The sequence below is a fragment of the Bufo bufo genome, chromosome 11 (genome assembly GCF_905171765.1).
Source record: "Bufo bufo chromosome 11, aBufBuf1.1, whole genome shotgun sequence".
Taxonomy (NCBI): domain Eukaryota; kingdom Metazoa; phylum Chordata; class Amphibia; order Anura; family Bufonidae; genus Bufo; species Bufo bufo.
Genome location: NC_053399.1, coordinates 94,722,769 through 94,745,417, shown reverse-complemented (window position 1 = coordinate 94,745,417; position 22,649 = coordinate 94,722,769). Strand labels below are relative to the sequence as shown.

At 43.4% G+C, this 22,649-nt stretch overlaps 1 protein-coding gene across 1 annotated transcript; it reads right to left on the bottom strand.

Moving 5' to 3' along the window:
• Positions 1–1,976: 1,976 nt before the first annotated feature.
• On the bottom strand, positions 1,977–20,030 carry LOC120982242. The gene is made up of 6 exons (XM_040412254.1): positions 19,654–20,030; positions 16,246–16,557; positions 15,362–15,667; positions 12,206–12,282; positions 6,136–6,229; positions 1,977–2,504 (listed from the first exon to the last, which is right to left on the bottom strand). Exons 1-6 carry the CDS (start codon positions 19,703–19,705, stop codon positions 2,434–2,436), a joined length of 912 nt encoding a protein of 303 aa, XP_040268188.1. The 5' UTR covers positions 19,706–20,030; the 3' UTR covers positions 1,977–2,433.
• Positions 20,031–22,649: the final 2,619 nt, after the last annotated feature.

Genomic DNA, 22,649 nt, shown 5'->3' with positions numbered 1-22,649 from the left:
TGCTGTCATCGCTTATTGAATATGAGTGATAAGTCTGGACCACACACTGCTCTCCAGCATCCAAAGGGTTAAACTCTGTATGAAAGGCTATGGATTATTTTAGAGCATACAAGGACCAACTCATTAATGTTTTATGATTTTATGGAAAAGGCCCCGTGCTTACAAAAAGTTAAAAAAGTCAAAATAAAATGACATACAAAAGTAAAACAGTTACAAAACACAAGGGAGAAATGACATGACATAACGCTTACAATGCTTAGAGTCTCTTCTGCTCCTTAAGAGTAAGGAACCTAAATTCATAATGGAAATGTCGGAGGAAACAAACCCATGATCCCAGTCCTGCAGCGGTTGTTGATTAAAAAAAAAATAATAATTTCATACATTTGCTGCATTTTACGTTGCCACTTTTCTAGTCCCTTCTCCAAACTGTTGAGGAAGGTGCAAAAAGTGTATGAAATTTGGCTCACTTTATGTACTTTTAGAATATTTTGGTAATCTCCTGATTTTTTAAATGGCATACTGAGAGGATTAACACTGAAAGCATTTCAAGTGTTTCCATACCCGTAGAGAAAAGGGGATATCTGCACTTAAAGGCAGTCTTCAAGGGTGATTTGGGGGTGACTAAAAAGCATGTTGTTCTGCAGATGGGATTTAGGGTTCCATATCTGCCCATAGCAAACACAATCTTTTCCCCAAAAGAAAAGTACAAATGATCCCTCCAGATACAATGGCGTCAGGATACAATATTTTCAACATACAATCCATCGTAAGTTGAAACCAGACTGAACATAAATATGTAACACCCCAGAGTTGTTACTACACGACTCTATCCCGCTATCTTCTAAGAGCTTTATACTGTCATCTGATGTGATTTTGCTTATGTCTTCCACAAATGTGCATACAAATCCATGTTAAATTTAATTATTCATGTAATTTGCCTGGTTACCAGTAGGTGGCGGGCAACTCATTGGCAACTCCAGCTTAGCTCCCCCTTTGTGAGAGAAGTGGGCAGTTCCCACATTCTGCAGCATGGGTGGAGAAGGAAGTTAGAGTTAGTGTAGCCCATCCCCTGCTAGTGGTAGGGTGTGTGTGTGTGTGTGTGTGTGTGTGTGTGTGTGTGTGTATGTAGGGAGCTCCCCTGCATAGGGAAGACAGCAAGGACAGAGTCTCGGCTGAGACTTGGCCATATTCCCAGTCTGAGCACCTTCAGCTCAGCTGGATGAGAAAAGCAGAAAGCTACAGACAAACTCCAGAGTTCCAGGAAGAAAGCATCCCCTGAGAATCCATCTGAGAGCTAAGTCCAGAGACCTAGGAGAAGCTATTCCCTCCTCAGCTAGTCTGTCCCCCACACAGCAGAGGTCACATTTAAAGCAGAAGCACTCATTCCTGCCAATCATTGCCAAAACCTGCTGGGACCAAAAGACCAAAGCTGTATACCGCTTGGATGCAAGTTATTTCAAGTAAAGCAACGTTTGAACTTCATCTAAAGGTCTGGACATCATTTGCTCTGCAAAATTCCTCTATTACTCCTACTATAACTACAGTCAAATTTATTGCAAGTGAGCCAGGAGTCTGGCCGTACCCAGGTAGGAGACACTGTGACACAACTAACATCAAGCTATAGAGACATTATAGGCCATTACACCACTCTGGCATTCCTAATCTGGGACGTGCGTGATAACACCTTGGAAGGGCCCTGGGATAGTACCCTGCGCACGCTGCAATTGGCGTCACGATAAGTACTGAACATTAATAACCCGTATTCTGGCCATTGCACATACAATGCCTCAAACTCAGATCCAACCAATAAAGGTCACTTCTCTGGTCTAATAGATGTATAATCTGCTAGTTAGCAGCTATTCCTGACTGTTATATGTAAGGACTTGTTTTATCTGTCTTAGTTATCTGCTTATTTTTCTCAAATCTTTATTTTCTCTTATCTTGGATGACATTTTGGGGCTTTGGAATTGATTACTCATCTTACAATGGTTTCAACACACAATGGTCGTCCTGGAACCAATTAATATTGTAACTTGAGGGATCACTGTATATGGAAATACTGGGGAAGAGTCCAGGATTCTCCTTTAGGGGTATCAGGGGCACAGATGCAGTCAAGGGCAGTACACCTAGCTTCCCTTACAGCGCATGAGCTGCATGTCAGGCACATGCACAGTGAAGGAAGGTGTACTGCCCAGCTTCATGGGTATAGTGACATCACTGGACTCTTCTCCCAGGTAAATTAAAATTCATTTGCTGGGACCCCGGCATCCTGGCGGTTTAGTGGCCCCAAACCAGGTGCTCATACACATTACAGCAAGGCCAGCCATACATGACTGTGTCCACCACAAGAATGGACAATGTAAATACTACTGGAGGAGGACAGGGAGATGTTCTGGGGGTGAGGAGAGAGAACTGGGACCAGCAATGAACGCCTCAGACTGGTTGGCTCTGTGACATGAAGTTGCGCCGACAGTATTCCTCTACGAGACGATTACGCGAATTTTCTAGAAAACATAAAATATAAATAAAAAAATGGGAAGAGACGGAAGTGAACTGCAGCGACATTTGGACATCACACTTTGGCTAACCCTAATACTGGAACCCCAAGACCACATAAATGTAGAAGGAGCGGAGCAACAGGAAGTGGGGGCAACATATAACGAATAAAGACCTTATACATGATAGGATTAGATACACAGCTCAGCAGACAGTATCACACAGGATAGGATTAGATACACAGCTCAGCAGACAGTATCACACAGGATAGGATTAGATACACAGCTCAGCAGACAGTATCACACAGGATAGGATTAGATACACAGCTCAGCAGACAGTATGACACAGGATAGGATTAGATACACAGCTCAGCAGTCAGTATCACACAGGATAGGATTAGATACACAGCTCAGCAGACAGTATCACACAGGACAGGATTAGATACACAGATCAGCAGACAGTATCACACAGGACAGGATTAGATACACAGCATCACACAGGATAGGATTAGATACACAGCTCAGCAGACAGTATCACACAGGATAGGATTAGATACACAGCTCAGCAGACAGTATCACACAGGATAGGATTAGATACACAGCTCAGCAGACAGTATCACACAGGATAGGATTAGATACACAGCTCAGCAGACTGTATCACACAGGATAGGATTAGATACACAGCTCAGCAGACAGTATCACACAGGATAGGATTAGATACACAGCTCAGCATTCAGTATCACACAGGATAGGATTAGATACACCGCTCAGCAGACAGTATCACACAGGATACGATTAGATACACAGCTCAGCAGGCAGTATCACACATGATGGGTTCAGATACACAGCTCAGCAGACAGTATCACACAGGATAGGATTAGATACACAGCTCAGCAGACAGTATCACACAGGATAGGATTAGATACACAGCTCAGCAGACTGTATCACACAGGATAGGATTAGATACACAGCTCAGCAGACAGTATCACACAGGATACGATTAGATACACAGCTCAGCAGGCAGTATCACACATGATGGGTTCAGATACACAGCTCAGCAGACAGTATCACACAGGATAGGATTAGATACACAGCTCAGCAGACAGTATCACACAGGATAGGATTAGATACACAGCTCAGCAGACAGTATCACACAGGATAGGATTAGATACACAGCTCAGCAGACAGTATCACACAGGATAGGATTAGATACACGGCTCAGCAGACAGTATCACACAGGATATAATTAGATACACAGTTCAGCAGACAGTATTACACATTATAGGATTAGATACACAGCTCAGCAGACAGTATCACACAGGATAGGATTAGATACACAGCTCAGCAGACAGTATCACACAGGACAGGATTAGATACACAGCTCAGCAGACAGTATCACACAGGATAGGATTAGATACACAGCTCAGCAGACAATATCACACAGGATAGGATTAGATACACAGCTCAGCAGTCAGTATCACGCAGGATAGGATTAGATACACAGCTCAGCAGACAGTATCACACAGGATAGGATTAGATACACAGCTCAGCAGACAGTATCACACAGGATAGGATTAGATACACCGCTCAGCAGACAGTATCACACAGGATAGGATTAGATACACAGCTCAGCAGACAGTATCACACAGGATAGGATTAGATACACCGCTCAGCAGACAGTATCACACAGGATAGGATTAGATACACAGCTCAGCAGACAGTATCACACAGGATAGGATTAGATACACAGCTCAGCAGACAGTATCACACAGGATAGGATTAGATACACAGCTCAGCAGACAGTATGACACAGGATAGGATTAGATACACAGCTCAGCAGACTGTATCACACAGGATAGGATTAGATACACAGCTCAGCAGACAGTATCACACAGGATAGGATTAGATACACAGCTCAGCATTCAGTATCACACAGGATAGGATTAGATACACCGCTCAGCAGACAGTATCACACAGGATACGATTAGATACACAGCTCAGCAGGCAGTATCACACATGATGGGTTCAGATACACAGCTCAGCAGACAGTATCACACAGGATAGGATTAGATACACAGCTCAGCAGACAGTATCACACAGGATAGGATTAGATACACAGCTCAGCAGACAGTATCACACAGGATAGGATTAGATACACGGCTCAGCAGACAGTATCACACAGGATATAATTAGATACACAGTTCAGCAGACTGTATCACACAGGATAGGATTAGATACACAGCTCAGCAGACAGTATCACACAGGACAGGATTAGATACAGAGCTCAGCAGACAGTATCACACAGGATAGGATTAGATACACAGCTCAGCAGACTGTATCACACAGGATAGGATTAGATACACAGCTCAGCAGACAGTATCACACAGGATACGATTAGATACACAGCTCAGCAGGCAGTATCACACATGATGGGTTCAGATACACAGCTCAGCAGACAGTATCACACAGGATAGGATTAGATACACAGCTCAGCAGACAGTATCACACAGGATAGGATTAGATACACAGCTCAGCAGACAGTATCACACAGGATAGGATTAGATACACAGCTCAGCAGACAGTATCACACAGGATAGGATTAGATACACGGCTCAGCAGACAGTATCACACAGGATATAATTAGATACACAGTTCAGCAGACAGTATTACACATTATAGGATTAGATACACAGCTCAGCAGACAGTATCACACAGGATAGGATTAGATACACAGCTCAGCAGACAGTATCACACAGGACAGGATTAGATACAGAGCTCAGCAGACAGTATCACACAGGATAGGATTAGATACACAGCTCAGCAGACTGTATCAAACAGGATAGGATTAGATACACCGCTCAGCAGACAGTATCACACAGGATACGATTAGATACACAGCTCAGCAGGCAGTATCACACATGATGGGTTCAGATACACAGCTCAGCAGACAGTATCACACAGGATAGGATTAGATACACAGCTCAGCAGACAGTATCACACAGGATAGGATTAGATACACAGCTCAGCAGACAGTATCACACAGGATAGGATTAGATACACAGCTCAGCAGACAGTATCACACAGGATAGGATTAGATACACGGCTCAGCAGACAGTATCACACAGGATAGGATTAGATACACGGCTCAGCAGACAGTATCACACAGGACAGGATTAGATACACAGCTCAGCAGACTGTATCACACAGGATAGGATTAGATACACAGCTCAGCAGACAGTATCACACAGGATACGATTAGATACACAGCTCAGCAGGCAGTATCACACATGATGGGTTCAGATACACAGCTCAGCAGGCAGTATCACACAGGATACGATTAGATACACAGCTCAGCAGACAGTATCACACAGGGTAGGATTAGATACACAGCTCAGCAGACTGTATCACACAGGGTAGGATTAGATACACAGCTCAGCAGACAGTATCACACAGGACAGGATTAGATACACAGCTCAGCAGACAGTATCACACAGGATAGGATTAGATACACAGCTCAGCAGACAGTATCACACATGCTTAGATAAGTCAGATAACCGGCACATTGTCCCTGGAGGTTATTTTACAATGAGATTCAGTATTACATGATAAGGGTTGTTGTACTCTGTGGTGAATATAATACCTTTTTCGATAATTATATTGTCATTTCTCGGTGTGGTCTTATTTGCTTGTGTTTTCTTCCTCTTTAACCGATAAATTTTTATTCCTAAACCAACCTGGAAAATAAATCATAGAAATGCAATATATTTTACCTTTTTTCAAACATTTAATGCACATTTGAAAAATGTGCAATTTGATTCCCCATATGTCTACTTTATGTTGCCATTATTTTGCAAATGTCTTTTTTTTATACAGTATTAGAGACTTAGAATTTCAGAAGCAATTAAAATTTTAAAGAAAATTTCCAAAACCCACTTTTTTAAAGAACCAATTCAGTTATAAAGTCACTTACAAAACAAGAAAATTGTGTATATACGGTACACGTCCCTATGATATAACACCAAAATATTGAGAAAGAGGACGCTAAAATGGAGCAAAATAATAAATGTTTTATTAGTGCTTATATAGGAAGGGGGTGGAACCTATAGAAATCAACTAAGACTGAACCCGTCTACCCTAATATATCTGGCCTCTACTAAAATTGGGTATAACTCCCTAGCAATTAGGAGGACTATATTGATTATAATGAGGGGATATCAGTCCGTCTATCCCCTCATTATAATCAATATAGTCCTCCTAATTGCTAGGGAGTTATACCCAATTTTAGTAGAGGCCAGATATATTAGGGTAGACGGGTTCAGTCTTAGTTGATTTCTATAGGTTCCACCCCCTTCCTATATAAGCACTAATAAAACATTTATTATTTTGCTCCATTTTAGCGTCCTCTTTCTCAATATTTTGGTATAAAGTCACTTAGTAGAAACCAGCCATAAATGAGCCCATTTTGGAAACTTGTGTTCCACAAGAATTAGGCTGCATTCACACCAGCCCGTCACCCCCATAGAAATGCCTATTCTTGTCCGCAAGCTGCGGACAAGAATAGGACATGCTCTATCTTTTTGCGGAGTTGCGGACCTAAAGATCGGGACCGCGCACCGCAAATGCGGATGCGGACAGCACACTGTGTGCTGTCCGCATCCATTCCGTCCCCATAGAGAATGAATGGGTCCGCACCCGTTCTGCAAAATTGCGGAACGGATGCGGACCCATTTTGCGGACTTGTGAATGGAGCCTTAGGCTACTTTCACACCTGCGTTAGGTGCGGATCCGTCTGGTATCTGCACAGACGGATCCGCACCTATAATGCAAACGCTTGTATCCGTTCAGAACGGATCAGTTTGCATTATTCTTAAAAAAAAAAAGTATAAGTCAAAACGGATCCCTCCCGACTTACATTGAAAGTCAATGGGGGACAGATCAGTTTTTAACTGCACCATATTGTGTCAGTGAAAACGGATCCTTCCCCATTGACTTACATTGTAAGTCAGGACGGATCCGTTTGGCTCCGCATCGCCAGGCGGACACCAAAATGCTGCAAGCAGCATCCAGAGCGGAATGGAGGCGGAACGGAGACAAATTGATGCATTCTGAACGGATCGTTATCCATTCAGAATGCATTGGGGCTAAACTGATCAGTTTTGAACCGTTTGTGAGAGCCCTGAAACGGATCTCACAAACGGAATTCAAAACGCCAGTGTGAAAGTAGCCTAAAAGAAAACTGGAGGTGAAATTTCAAAATTACATTTTTTTTGGCAGATTTTGCATTTTTTAATCCATTTTTCCTCTAAGACTGCAAGGGTTAACAGCAAAACAACCTCTATATTTATTACCCTGATTCTGCAGTTTACAGAATAAAAACCCCTATGTGGTCGTAAACTGCTGTATGGGCACACAGCAGGGCTCAGAAAGGAAGATTAGATTTTGGAGGGCAGATGTTGCTGGAATGGTCTTTAGGCATAATGTCGCATTTGAAGACGCCCTGAGGTACCTCTGCAGTGGAAACCCCCAAAAAGTGAGCCCATTTAGGAAACTTCATAACACTCCTGGTGATCACTGTAGCACAAAAGTCATTTTATAGAATATAGAAACCCTTTACTGGGAAAATGAAAAATTACTTTTTTTTTTTTACAAGAAAATATTGCTCAGTTTCTTTTGAATACAACAACTCCCCATAAGTGGTCATAAACTACTGTATGGACACACAGCAGGGCTCAGAAGGGAAGGAGCGCCTTGTTCATTTGAGGCCTACTGTAGTTTGGGGATTTATACAGCAGTGGCCAACAAATGCAGAGGATCTGAGGTAAAATATAAAAAAGAAACTCCCAAAATAGTGACCCCACTTTAGAAACCACACTCCTAACAGAATTTACTAAGGGGTGAAGTGAGCATCTTGACCCACAGATGTTTAGCAAAAATCAATTCACAGTAGATGGTGCAAAGTGAAAAATCGCAGCTCTTACACAGATATAGCATTTCAGTGTCCAATATGTTGTACCCATCGTGTGCCAGTGTGAAAAGTCAGCCCTTTTATCATTATGCTGGGCTTCCTGGTTGTAGAAACAACCTATATGTGGCCCTAATCTTTTCCCTGTACATACATCAGAAATCAGGGGTAGAAGACCTTCATGTATATGAGGCCCAATGTGGTGATTTACACATCTTGAGCTGACAACTGGAGAGGCTCTGGGGTGAATACATATAGCGGACTACAAACAGGCTCACATTCCGGACTTCGGCACCGGCAATATCAGCGATCCCTGACCTCAGTGAGGAGCGACATCTGCCTTCAGCAGGAATCGACCAACACTCATACAGGTACATTGTTTGTGCAGGAGATAGCCGTGCTGGTCTGTATATATGTTTGTGTGCAATACGGTGGGCAGCACATCGCCTGACCCCGCCTCCTTTTGTAATAATTGATTAAACTAAGTTCTAGAGCGCGCGGTATCGGTATTATTCTACATTTAGCATTTTTGAAAAATAAAATACCAGTTTTGTGTTGCCATTTTCTGAAAGTCATATTTTTGTTATTTTTTAGGTGATGGTCTTGTGTGAGGGCTTGTTTTTTGCAGGATGAGGTGACATTTTCATTGGTACTGTTTTTATATTCAAGAGTACCTGAGTTTTGCTTCTTTGTACAATCTTAACTGTGAAGGAACACTTATGTTTGGGTTTCTCTAAATTCTCTTTCTGCCATATTATTCCCTGGTTCAGCTGCACAGCAAGATGCATTTCCCTCACAAGCAGCAAGTGGCTTCCATCTCTTGAATGTGCCAGTACTGTATGCAGTGACCTTACTTCCCTTCTGTGTTTGTTTTTTTCTTGAGAGCTCAGAAAGCTGATAAGGAGGGATAAATCACACTTACAGAAAAGGAGGAGGCTCCTGTGATGTTCAGAAGCAGTTGTTTTATCAGGCTCATGATCTCAGCTAGCTCTGACATGCTCCACTTCCTGTCAAAAGGCAGTGAACTGTACGTTAGGTGGAAGCGAGACCCCTAGTGGCCATGACTTTACAGCTTTTTTCAGATGGATGCAGGCAGATTTTTTAAATAAAGTGATTTAGAAATGTGTTATTCACACCATTCTCTATTAAATGAAATTGTGCGAAAGTACAGTGACTAAGTTTTTTGTGAGATGAGGTGACCAATTTTTTTTATAAAACAGTCATTATGGATGCTGTGATACCTGATATGTCTATATTTATTTTTGTTCAGTTATACACAATAAAAGCATTTTTGAAAATATAATATTGTTCTTGTGTCGCCATTTTCCGAAAGTAATTTTTTTTAAATGTTTTTTTCTGGTAATTGTCTTGTGTGCAGGCTGATTTTTTAAAGGGTAGAGATGATGTTTTGATTGGTACCATTGTGGGGTACTTGTGACTTTTTGATTGCTTGAGGTTACACTTTCTGTGAGGCAAGGTAACCAACAAATGGCTCTGTCTGGTTTACTATGGCATTCTAGGTAGTTCATGTGATATTTTTTATAAAGCTTTTTTATTTTTATAATTTTTTAAAATTTTAAATGACTTGATGAGGGGAAAGGGGCATTTTTTTTTTACTTAAAACTTTTTTATTTTTGAAAAATACTTTTTATATAACTTTTTATTTTTTCCCACTATGGGACTTCAACATTTGGGGGTCTGATCCCTGTTTCAATTGTAATGCATTGTTACTGTCTGTATTACACTGAGAGTTCACCTATACGACCCAGCAGAGGGTCCGGGCCTCATTGGCCTCCATAGCTGGCAGACCTGGAAGTCTGTGTAAGGTATCGAGCTGCCATAGCACCCATCGGGACCCACCACAAAACAGAAGGGACCCAATGGGGGACAGAGGGAGCCCCCTCCTTCTGAAAACTCCTTATATGGCACAGTACCCTGCAACTGATTGTGCGAGCGCATCTCCTGCACCCACCTGAGGTGGGTCACAGTTAATGGAGTAAGCTGCGATGGAGGTCACAGTTAAGAGGGCGAGGTGCTATCAAGGTCACTGTTAAGGGGGTGGCACACTGGAGAGGTCAATTGTAAAGGGGTGGGCTGCTGTGGAGGTCAATGTAAAGGGCAGGGTGCTATGGAGGTCATTATTAAAGAGGCGGGCCACTATGGAGGTCAATGATAAGGGTGCAGGGTGCTATGGAGGTCTTTGTTAAGAGGGTGGGCCACTGTCAATGTCATTGTTAAAAGGTGGGCCTCTGTGGAGGTCACTGTTAAGAGGTTGGGCTACATAGAGGTCACTGTTAAGGGGCAGGCCTCTGTGGAAGTCACTATTAAGGGGGTGGCGCACTGTAGGGGGCGGGCTGCTGTGGAGGTCATTGTTAAGGAGGTGGGGCACTGTGGAGGTCAATGATAAGGGTGTGGGGTGCTGTGGAAGTCACTGTTATGGGGACGCTGTGGATATCCTTTAACCACACACACAAATGAAATAGTTGAAATATACCCATGGGAAGCTGCATTATTCTGCTAGTAAATAAATACATGACAAGTTATATTAAAACTCTTTATCAATCTGCTCAGCTTCATCTGCTTTATAACATGCTGCCTGCAGATTACACTACATTTTTATGGTGACAGGCAGTGGCGTACATAGAGAAGTAAGGGCCCCATAGCAAGGATCAAGTCAGGCCTCCCACACAGAACCGAAGGATTTCCTCCTAAACCCCTTTCAATGATCCTTCGGCCATTTTTTCCACTGCCTCGTTTGCTAAAAGTTGTTTATTTAGAGGGAAGAGTCCTGACCAAGTTTTCACCCCCAGTAGAAGAGGAATTAATGCCAACTAAGACTGGGCCCCCTCTTGCCCTGGGCCCCATAGCAGTTACATGGTCTGCCGCTATGGTAGTTACACCCCTGGTGAGAGGTTCCCCTTAAATAAAGAATTAAAATAAAACAGCTGATCGTAGGCAGTTCCTGGAGTCGGACCCCCGTCGATTTTATATTGATGACCTGTCCAGAGGATAGGTCATCAACATGTAATTTCCGGAGAACCCCTTTAACCACTTTTGGCAATACAGTAAACAAACCATGAAACATGACATGAATTTTTTTTGTACGTTATGCTTTTTTAAAATATTTTAAGCATTTTGTTAAACTTTTTTTCTATCAGAATTAAACTTCTATGTACTGCATATAATACTCTGCAATACTTCTGCGAGACAGTGCATCCCACTAGACAAGATGGCACACATGGAAGCCATTGTTAGATCCAAGACAACCTATTGGCATCTTTTGATCGCATTGAGTAGGAGCCAATGGGGTGACAGAGGAAGCCACCTCCCCTTGGTAGTGACTACTGACAAAGTTATCACTGATCATGTGAATTACAGCCATGGTCCAGTGACAGTGCCATAGCACCATAAAAGTATATTTGTCCTCTGAGGACTCCTGCCAGGCACATAGTATTACATCACTGGTAATTAAGAGCTATTCGAGCAATTAACTCCATTAAGACCAATCTATAGACCTGCATGGGGGCCATGTTGGGTCTCTGTAATATGCAATTTTGTGGGTTTTCACCTTGAGGATACGGTTTAGTGCTTCTGATATTTTTTACACCAGGTCAGACCAGGTATTCATCTCACATTTCGGCCTTCACTATGTCAAAATTTTACTTTGGCTCCAAGTAGTGAAAACTGGGAAGGTACCTCATATCTAAACAATTAATAAAATATATCATTGAAAAATGATGAGACTTACCAATGCAAATATGAATATGGCTAATGCTAGTGTTTTTACATCTAGATTAAATGGAAAAAAAATCCACCATCTGTAATCTGAAAGAGAATTCCCACAAACAGAATTACATGACATCCCATACAAATATGACATATAGAGAGGGATAGAGATAGAGACAAAGAGACGAGCGAAACAATTCTAAAGTTATAAAATCTGTCTAATATTTTGAAAAATTTGGACTCCAGATGCATCTAAATTTTTTGCAATTCATTTTCAACAAATCTCTTAAAATTGTGGGTAACTTGTTACAGGTCAGAAGACATCTGAGAAGAAGACATCTGAGAAGAAGGCATCTGCCACCAAAAAGGGATAATATGAGGACCATGTTTTAATTTAAAAGGCTGTTTATTACCACCAGCTACTACCCAGTTTACCCCCACCAATGCTGTGGCGTTAAAGGGATTGTTCCGCAGGCACATATTGATGGCCTATGCTCAGTACAGGTCATCAATATCTGATTGGTGAGGGTCGAGCACCCAGCAATCTTGCCGAGCAGGTATTTGAAGAGAAGACGGCACTTACACGAGCACTACTTCCTCTTCATTACACTGTCCATCATTTTGCTTGTAGCAGCGGCATTGTGTAATTACAAGTACTTGTTCCTTTCAAGTGAATGGAGAAAACACTTGTACATAATATGGATGCAGGCTGACAGACATTAAAAGAAGCATGAATCTTGATTCAGGGAGATGACCCATTTGCAGAGGAGTCTGGAGGAGATAGAGAAGTATGGACAGAGAGGTCTGAAGAAGACAGAGGAGCTTTGAGCAAATACAGGGGTTTGGAGAAGACAGAAGAACCTAGAAGAGATAGAGAGATCGAGAGGGAAAGAGGGGCCTGGGGGAAAAAGGAGACAGAAGAACCTGGAGGAGACACAGGAATCTTGAGGAGACAAAGGGTCCTAGAAGAGACAGAGGAGCCTTGAGGAGATAGAGAGGTCTGAGACAGGTAAGGGAGCCTGGATGAGATGAGTATTCTGAAGGACACAGAGGAGACTAAGGGCATAAATGGGGCTGGGGAAGAAAGAGATACCTGGAGGAGACAAAGTGGTATAGGGAGACAGAGGGATCTGGAGAATACAGGGGAGCCTGAAAGAGATAAAAAAAAAAAGATATGGAGGAAACAGAGCATTCAGAAGGAGATAGTGGAGCCTCAAGGAGACCAAGGGATCTGGGGGAAACCGAGGGGGTTAAGAGGATCCTGGAAAAGACAGAACAGTCTGGTGAGACAGAGTAGTCTGGGGAAGAGAGAAGACTCGGGAGGAGACAGAGAGGTCCGAGATGGGACAGAACTGTCTGGAGGAGACACAGCAGACCTAGGATACCTGTACACGTACTATATTAGCTAGCTGCATGCCTATGGATAATCTGAAGCATAACAATACCAGTGGAGTGGATAAGATTTTAACAAAATTTAATCTACATGCTTTGGAAATTTTACATAGGTACAGTAGGTTAGGTTGGAAAAAGACAGATGTCCATCCTATAATCCTACCATGTTGATTAAGAGGAACTCCTATGAGGAGGATGGCAAAAAGGAGAAAATTATGTTCCAAATCAGGTAATCAGAATAAATCCCTAGAAATCATAACCTTCAATATTTTTACATTCAAGAAAGGCATCCAGACCCTCTGGCAGAGAACATTCTGCTCTTACAGTAAAGAACTCCTGTCTATATTGATGGTGAAACCTTATTTCCTCTAGCTGCACAAAATGTCCTCATCTCATGGTTACCGGTCTAGGTATAAAAGGGTCATTAGAAACATTTCTGTATTGTCTGTTCATGTATTTGTACATTGCAATGAGATCTTTTTTTCTGAGCTGAATCACTCCAAGTTTGATAACACTTGTTGGTACAGCAGTCCTCCCATTTACTTAATTACCTTGATCACCCGCTCTAGTTCATCTAAGTCCATATTATATACAGGTGCCCAATAATATACTCAATATTCCATGGTCTGACTAGTAATTTCCAAAGGCAAATCTATCTTCTTTTAATGAGCATCTATAATTCATTTGATGCATCTTATTATTTTATTTGGCTTGGCAGCTGCTGCCTGGCACTACTTGCTAATTATTCACCAATACCCCAAAGTCTTTTTTAGGGGCAGTTCTTTCCCAGTCTATCACATGAAGAGTTTTTAATGGCAAAAAGTGGATCCAGCAGGAAGGAGATTCCAACCCAAAGCGGTTCTCTAAATTATCCCTGCTGCGCATACCTGCGCGTCTCACCCGCTGTCCTCGCCTTGCTGCTGCTGCCTTTCTCCATGCAAGCTCCGCTATATCTTCTGGACAGAAATCAACTAATCACTCAAGATTCGGTTTTATTCAACTGAATCGGTAGTCTGCTTCGGTTTGGATCTAAATTAAAGGTGCTCCAATTTTCGAGAAAATTTGTGTACAAAACTCTCACTTGTTTCTCATTTTTGACATTTTTTTTTTTTTTTTAAATTGGCCCAAAATGGAATAACCAAAAATTCTGCTTTATACAAAATTCAGGTTGAATTTGAATAGTTTACAATCGACTCGCTCATCTTTACTCTACGGAGAATTCACTTGATTAAAAGAAATGAAAGCTAATTTAATTAATTAAAATGAAATTAAAGAAGTTGTACAGGCCTTATATATACTGTATATTGATGACCTATTGTCAGGAGAAGCCATCAATATCTGATCGGCAGGGGTCCGACTCCCGGCACCAGCTGTTTGAAGAGGAGGCGGCGCTCTACGTGCGCACTGCTTCCTCGTCATTACCCCTGTAGCGGTAGAGTAGTGTAATTACAAGTACTGGTTTGTTCAAGTGAATGGTGCAAGTACTTGTATTACACTGCGCTTCCGAGACAACGGGCAGTGTAATGACTACGAAGCAGCTCTCATATGGTGCGCCACCTCCTTTCTAAGAAGCTGATCGGAGGGGACCCCGGGTGTCAGAACTTTGCCGATCAGATATTGCTGACCTATACTGGGCATAGGTCATCAATTTAAATCACTGTTCTTAGCGGTGGGCGGCACAATATTATGTAACTCCCTGATGAAGGGTCTGGTACATTGTACACTGTAATGATCAAAATAGATTTCCACTTATTTGTTCAGTGGAGGAGAATAGAAGAGAACTTACCCTGTTCAGTGACAGAATAGTATTGCTGGCACCGGGTGCCATTGTGGAATATTACTCTGGCAGTATAGTCTCCAACGTCCTCTTTGGTTGCACAGTATTTACGTAGGGACGCATTTATGACGCTCAAGCTTCCTTCATAATTACTGTCTAAAATCTGTAGTTTTGCTTTGTCTTTGGTGACAGCAATGGTTCTATTACTGCCGAACAGCCAGGTGATGTTCTCCACTCCAGGTGCATCAAAGTCTAGTGTGAAATAGTCGCCAAGTGTAAATGTAATTTTCTTTATTTCACTACAGATCTCACCGCCTGGAGGAGAAATAAAATCAGTGTAGTACAAGTAAGCTTTCCCTGAAGGTGAAATGTAACGCACACAGTCTATAAAAACATAAAAAAACATGTATGTCCCAGATAAAATCGGAGGAAGCTTTGTGCCTTTCTGTGCAGCGGTCATTGTGCAGGGAGGTGGGAAGGCGAGCTGTGACCGTCACCTATTGACTTCTAAGGGAGAGTGTTGAGAACATGCTGTGTGATCTGCGCAGAGGTCACTGTGCAGGGAGGAGGAATAGATAAGCTGTAATATCATTCTATTGCGAATAGTGGATTCTGTGTTATCTATATACATGTTACCTTCCATTGTAATCCTGGCTGTGGTAAAAATAAGCCAGTGAAGTCATTTTAAGCTGAGATTCTTATGTCCACTGGGCAAATCTCTGAACTGCTCTTTACAGTGAAGAGCAAGGAAGAAGCTTCTGCTGCCCTCATAATATAGGTGATAGATGTGCGTTAGACGAGGGTGCAGTCATACGCTCCCTCATACACCTTATATTTAAACCCTTTAAGCTACAGGAAAGTACTGATTATTATAATACAGTAAGTATACTTACCTTTGACAGTGACCATATAGTGCTGGGAACAGTGGCTTCCATTTGTATACAGTACACTGGCAGTAAAGTTCTTTTTACCCTCAATGGCGGTACTTTTTATGTGGAAGGAGAAGCGTTTGGCGGTTAGATTATCTTTGTAGCGCTCATCTATTATTGTCAAATTTCCGTTTTCTATCCTTGCAATGTCCTTTCCGTTGCCATCAATCAAGGCGTTCTCCTTAACCTCATCTTCATCAATGTCAAGAATAATAGCTTCTCCCGGATAAACCATGATATTCTTATGTCCGCTACAGTTATCCGCAAAGGACACACCTAAAACAACAAAGCACATACAAGTCCTTCAGTTGCTGCTTGTGGAAAGCTGGTTGATAAAGTAATACAGCGGTCATCCTGTAGGGGTTGTCACCTATCTTTCCTAGAACACCTGAAAAGGGAATCAGCATCATTTTGGTGCAAAATTGGATGCTAAGGCTGCGTTCACATAACCGCTTGCTTTCCGTTCTTCTGATCCGTCAGAAGAAGAGAACAAAAAAAACAGGATACTGTAAAAAAAAAAAAAAAAAAAAAAAGAAATCGGATCCTGTAGTATCAGTCAATTTGCTGTCCCCAATGCACAGGCACCATCCGTGCGGGTGCCACAGGCGGATCCAGTCCGTACCAGCGGGTGTCATAGGCGAATCTGTCCGCACAGCTATTTTTTAGCGGTGCGGCGGCATGGAGAGAAACCCCAAGGAAGCACTCCGTAGTGCTCTGTGCCTCTGTTCCGCACTGCACCTTCTGGACTGCGGACCTATTCAAGTGTGGATATTGCAACGGCCGTGTACAAGCGGCCTAGTGCATAGGATCAGTTTTTTTCTGTAAAAAACAAAACAAAAAACAAACAGACGATTGCTGTTGCATCAGATGTCAGCCGTTTAAGCCATTTCCGTCTGAGATCCGTTTTTTCAGACCTGTCCTGATCCACACCTGCTCAAATAGCTGTTGAGCTTGTTACAGTGTATTACTAAAAGTCTTGAAATAGCCATTTAAAAGAAGTTCTAGCAGATAAAATCTGTGCCCCCTCCACTCCACCTCAGCAGCTGACATTATACTGTAGTCTGATCTGCTGCAGAAGTGGTCTTCTCCTGTACATAATAATGTAAGTCTTCATCTAGCATCTGAAAATATATTCCCCTCTTATGTCCCCTACAGAAGCAGTCTTGTCAGCCATACTGCCCTGGAAACAATCAGTCTCCTTCCCCTTCTGGCAGCTGACAATATAGTCCTTACCTCCCCGGTAGAAGGTCTTCTCAGCTATACTATTCTAGACAGAATCAGTTTCCTTCCACTTCTCTACTGCATAACTTTTCTTTTAAAGGGGTTCTACAGTTTTTTAAACTGATGATCTATCTTCTGGATAGATCATCAGGATCTGATCAGCGGGGGTCTGACACCCGGGCCCCCCGCCGATCAGCTGCTTGAGAAGACAGCGGCGCTGGCAGTAGCGCTGCGGCCTTCTCGCTGTTTACTGCAGGCCCAGTGATGTCACGACTGGTATCAATGGCCTGGGAGCGGCTAAGCTGTGTTCACTTGATCTCACTGGGCCTGCGGTAAACAGTGAGAAGGCCGCGTGGCGCTATTGCCTTCTTAAACAGCTGATCGGCAGGGGTGTCGGACCCCCGCCGATCAGATGCTGATGATCTATTCAGAGGATAGATCATAAGTTATAAAAAACTGCAGAACCCCTTTAAATGTTGTGTGTGCGTGTGGTGTTTACTATGCAGTATAAGGCTACTTTCACACTTGTGTTTGGGGTTCCGCTTGTGAGTTCCATTTGAAGGCTCTCACAAGCGGCCCCGAACGCATCCGTACAGCCCCAATGCATTCTGAGTGGACGCGGATCCGCTCAGAATGCCTCAGTCTGACAGCGTTCAGCCTCCGCTCCACTCAGCAAGCGGACACCTGAACGCTGCTTGCAGCGTTCGGGTGTCCGCCTGGCCGTGTGGAGGCAAACGGATCCGTCCAGACTTACAATGTAAGTCAATGGGGACGGATCCGTTTGAAGTTGACATAATATGGCTCAATTTTCAAACTGATCCGTCCCCCATTGACTTTCAATGTAAAGTCTGGACGGATCCGTTTGAGCAACTTTCACACTTTTCTAAACTATAATGCAGACGGATCCGTCTGAATACAAATTGTACTTAGACTTTTTTAGTGAAATATAATGCAGACGGATCCGTTTTGAACGGATCCCAAAGTCTGCATTATAGGAGCGGATCCGCCTGTGCAGACAACAGACGGATCCGCTCTGAACGCAAGTGTGAAAGTAGCCTTAGTGACATCATAACTTGTTTTCTCTGGGTCAGTACAATTACTGCAATACCAATTAAAAACTTTTCTTTAGGGTCACTGAATTCAAAATTTGTGTGTGTGTGTGGGGGTTTCCGAGGGGGACAATTTTAGGGTACATACAACTTTTTGATAACTTTTTATTGCATTTTAAATAGGTCTTTGAAAAAAAAAAAATGTTGGCATTATTATTATTGTTTTTATGATGTTCACTGTAGGGCTCGACATTTTATTTCACTCTTTGATAGTAGGGGATGTACCATTATCTAACCAGTAACATCTAAAGGGTTAAACTGCCAGAATCACAGTTTACTCTGATCCCAGCAGTGAAAGCGGGATGCCAGCTATATAATACAGTATAATAGTACGGTAGCTGGTGTTAACTACTTTGCTATCACTACGTTCTATTATGGTGCAGGGCAGGAATGAATACTTACCAACTCTACTGGAAAGAGGGGAGAACTCCTGGAAGAGTCAGCAAAACTCCCCAAAAATCAGGGCCAGGCCCGGTGTCCAATAACATAGGGAGTGGCGGAGTAATGGGGATGGGGCCTGCTGATAAAGGGGGCAAATGCTTGAAAAAAAGCTGGGTATCTCAGCCTGAAAAATCTTCAGCTAGGTGGCTGCTGCACTGCAATCATTACCTCCTGGACACTGGACACTCATGCCACAAAGTATGGAGTCCTGTGTGTTGCTTAAGTACTAGATGTAACTGTAACAAACCCTCAGCTGTGAGAAGTATGAGGTCTGTACAAGTTTTCAGCTCTGGATGTAAACTTAAAAGTTTCCATTCATTGGCAGCAGGCAGAGATCCTCAAAACAATGAAATGCAAAATACAATGAAAATCTGCAGAACTCTTCAGTTTGCAGGTGAATAATCGTTAGGCCTCATTTAAGCAGCTGCAGTGCGGCCGCACCGATCCTGACGATGCTGTTGGTTTGGGTCGTTAGACCCAGGGCTCCTTTAAGATACTGCAGTAGGTAAAGCTACATATATGATATCAATGTGATAAGAAATGACAAACACAACGCTGCCTTGTCAACATATGAACCAGGTAACATAGAATCCGGCCTTACCTTTAACAAAAAGAAGGATCCAAAGCAGAACCATCCACGTTTTCAATCCCATCTTCTGCAACGACGGGACGACACCTCAGCGAGGCCGAGGCAGCACATTCATTCAGCTTCACACTAGGCCCGTGAGCCAGGTATGCACGCCCTCTTCCGTGTGTCACACACCTAATGATGTAATCTTCTACAGCCTAGACTGGAAAACTACAACTCCCATCATGCTACATACTTGTAAAGTAACGAGAAGAACAAGTAAAAGTTGCAAAGAAAAGCCCTTCCCCAGGATGTCTATTTATATCTTGCTTTCACTTTCTGTATAGTTTGCAAACAGTTAACCATTTTCATTCCTGATCTAAGGAGAAGGAAGCTGAACTTTGTAGAGTGTTCATCTGGAAGGCCTCCAGAGCTGTCACTTACAGTGGAGGGGCTGGGGGGCGTTTAGAGCCGGGACCCCGAACATGATAGGGTCTGCATACATGATACTTTTGAATTAAAACTTGGTTCCCTCGGTCATGCCATGGTCATCTACCTTGGTAGGTCTACACTGCTTTAACCCTCGCCTACTTAGTACTGTTAGCAGTTCTATGAGGTCAAAACTGCTGACAGCCTCCCTTTACAACGTGCAGTCAGGGCTGTCTTTAATATTGATTGGACCCTGGGCAAAAATTTACTTGGGCCCCCTGGATCCCGCCTTCCCACACCTTAGCAGGCAAGCACTCCCTCCACCACAACACACACACAAAAAATCCACACATCTGGTAGAGTCCAGTGAATGACTGTAAATACTTCAAGTTCTGAAGACTCCAGCGGCTCAGGATCAGTGCTCTGGGCAGCTGGGCTCAGGCTGGAAGTGGGCACCGATCTGCAGGAAGGAGACCAGGGCTCGGCTCACCCTAGTGTTATAGTGCACCCCAGCACCCCACAGTATGCAGTATAGCACCCTATAGTATACAGCACCCCACAGTATGCAGTATAGCACCCTATAGTATACAGCACCCCACAGTATGCAGTATAGCACCCTATAGTATACAGCACCCCACAGTATGCAGTATAGCACCCTATAGTATACAGCAACCCACAGTATGCAGTATAGCACCCTATAGTATACAGCACCACACAGTATGCAGTATAGCACCCTATAGTATACAGCACCCCACAGTATGCAGTATAGCACCCTATAGTATACAGCACCACACAGTATGCAGTATAGCACCCTATAGTATACAGCACCCCACAGTATGCAGTATAGCACCCTATAGTATACAGCACCACACAGTATGCAGTATAGCACCCTATAGTATACAGCACCACACAGTATGCAGTATAGCACCCTATAGTATACAGCACCCCACAGTATGCAGTATAGCACTCTATAGTATACAGCACCACACAGTATGCAGTATAGCACCCTATAGTATACAGCACCACACAGTATGCAGTATAGCACCCTATAGTATACAGCACCACACAGTATGCAGTATAGCACCCTATAGTATACAGCACCCCACAGTATGCAGTATAGCACCCTATAGTATACAGCACCACACAGTATGCAGTATAGCACCCTATAGTATACAGCACCCCACAGTATGCAGTATAGCACTCTATAGTATACAGCACCACACAGTATGCAGTATAGCACCCTATAGTATACAGCACCACACAGTATGCAGTATAGCACCCTATAGTATACAGCACCACACAGTATGCAGTATAGCACCCTATAGTATACAGCACCACACAGTATGCAGTATAGCACCCTATAGTATACAGCACCACACAGTATGCAGTATAGCACCCTATAGTATACAGCACCCCACAGTATGCAGTATAGCACTCTATAGTATACAGCACCACACAGTATGCAGTATAGCACCCCACACTATACAGTACCCCACAGTATATAGTAGAGCAGTATAGCACCCCACACTATACAGTACCCCACAGTATATAGTAGAGCAGTATAGCAGCCCACAGTATACAACACCTCACAGTATACAGCACCCCAAACTATACACGATACAGCCCCCCACACTATACAGTACAGCAGTATAGCACTCCACAATATACAGCCCCCCACACTATACAGGCCCCCCCACACTATACAGGCCCCCCACTATACAGCCCCCCGCAGTATACAGGCCCCCATAGTATAAAGCCCCCACACACAGTATACAGGCCCCCACACTATATATTGCCCCCCCCTCACAGTATACAGGCCCCCACACTATACAGGCCCCCCCACAGTATACAGCCCCCCACACAGTATACAGCCCACCACACAGTACACAGCCCCCCACAGTATACAGCCCACCACACAGTATACAGCCCCCACACAGTATACAGCCCACCACACAGTATACAGCCCCCCCACAGTATACAGTCCCACACAGTATACAGCCCCCAACAGTATACAGGCCCCCACACAGTATACAGCACCCCCCTATACAGTAGTTTACAGTATATTAACATAACAGCCCCTGTCACCTTTTTCTGATGTAATCTTCACACAAAAAAGCTCCACAGTTAACTTCTGCAACACTCCTTGTAGGACCTGTGATGACCTCATAGCCATGTGACCAGTAATTGCTAGGTTACTGGTCACATGGTGATGATGTCATCTAAGGTCCTAGATCACAACTTTAACACAGTACGATGCCTGGACTCAGTGCCGGCAGGCATGGCATGGCAGCACCCCCTGTGTAGCTGACAGCTTGACACCCGGGGCAGTGGCTAGCAGGGCTCAAGAGGCAGCTGCCTTGGGCCCCCCAGGAGGAACTGGGCCTGGGGCAGATGCCCCTTTTGCCCATTGGTAAAGATGGCCCTGCGTGCAGTGTGGTGAAAAGTGGTGCTGGAGAACAAATCTTGAGGACTGCCTGGCAAGTTACTGAACATGCCTCCCAACCATCAGAGATCCAGCAGGATAATCTGGAATTTCATCCAATGTCTTGTGGCCTAGTTTTAACTGTATCTGCGTCACACTGTGTAGGGGGTACTTAAGA

Bases quoted from the DNA above. Each gene is read 5' to 3' on its own strand.
- LOC120982242 (XM_040412254.1), bottom strand. From the start codon at position 19,705: ATGGGATTGAAAACGTGGATGGTTCTGCTTTGGATCCTTCTTTTTGTT. The intron at 16,558-19,653 runs GTAAGGCCGGAT...TTGTTGTTTTAG, and splicing joins GATCCTTCTTTTTGTTAAAG to GTGTGTCCTTTGCGGATAAC. The intron at 15,668-16,245 runs GTAAGTATACTT...TTTCTCCTCCAG, and splicing joins CTATATGGTCACTGTCAAAG to GCGGTGAGATCTGTAGTGAA.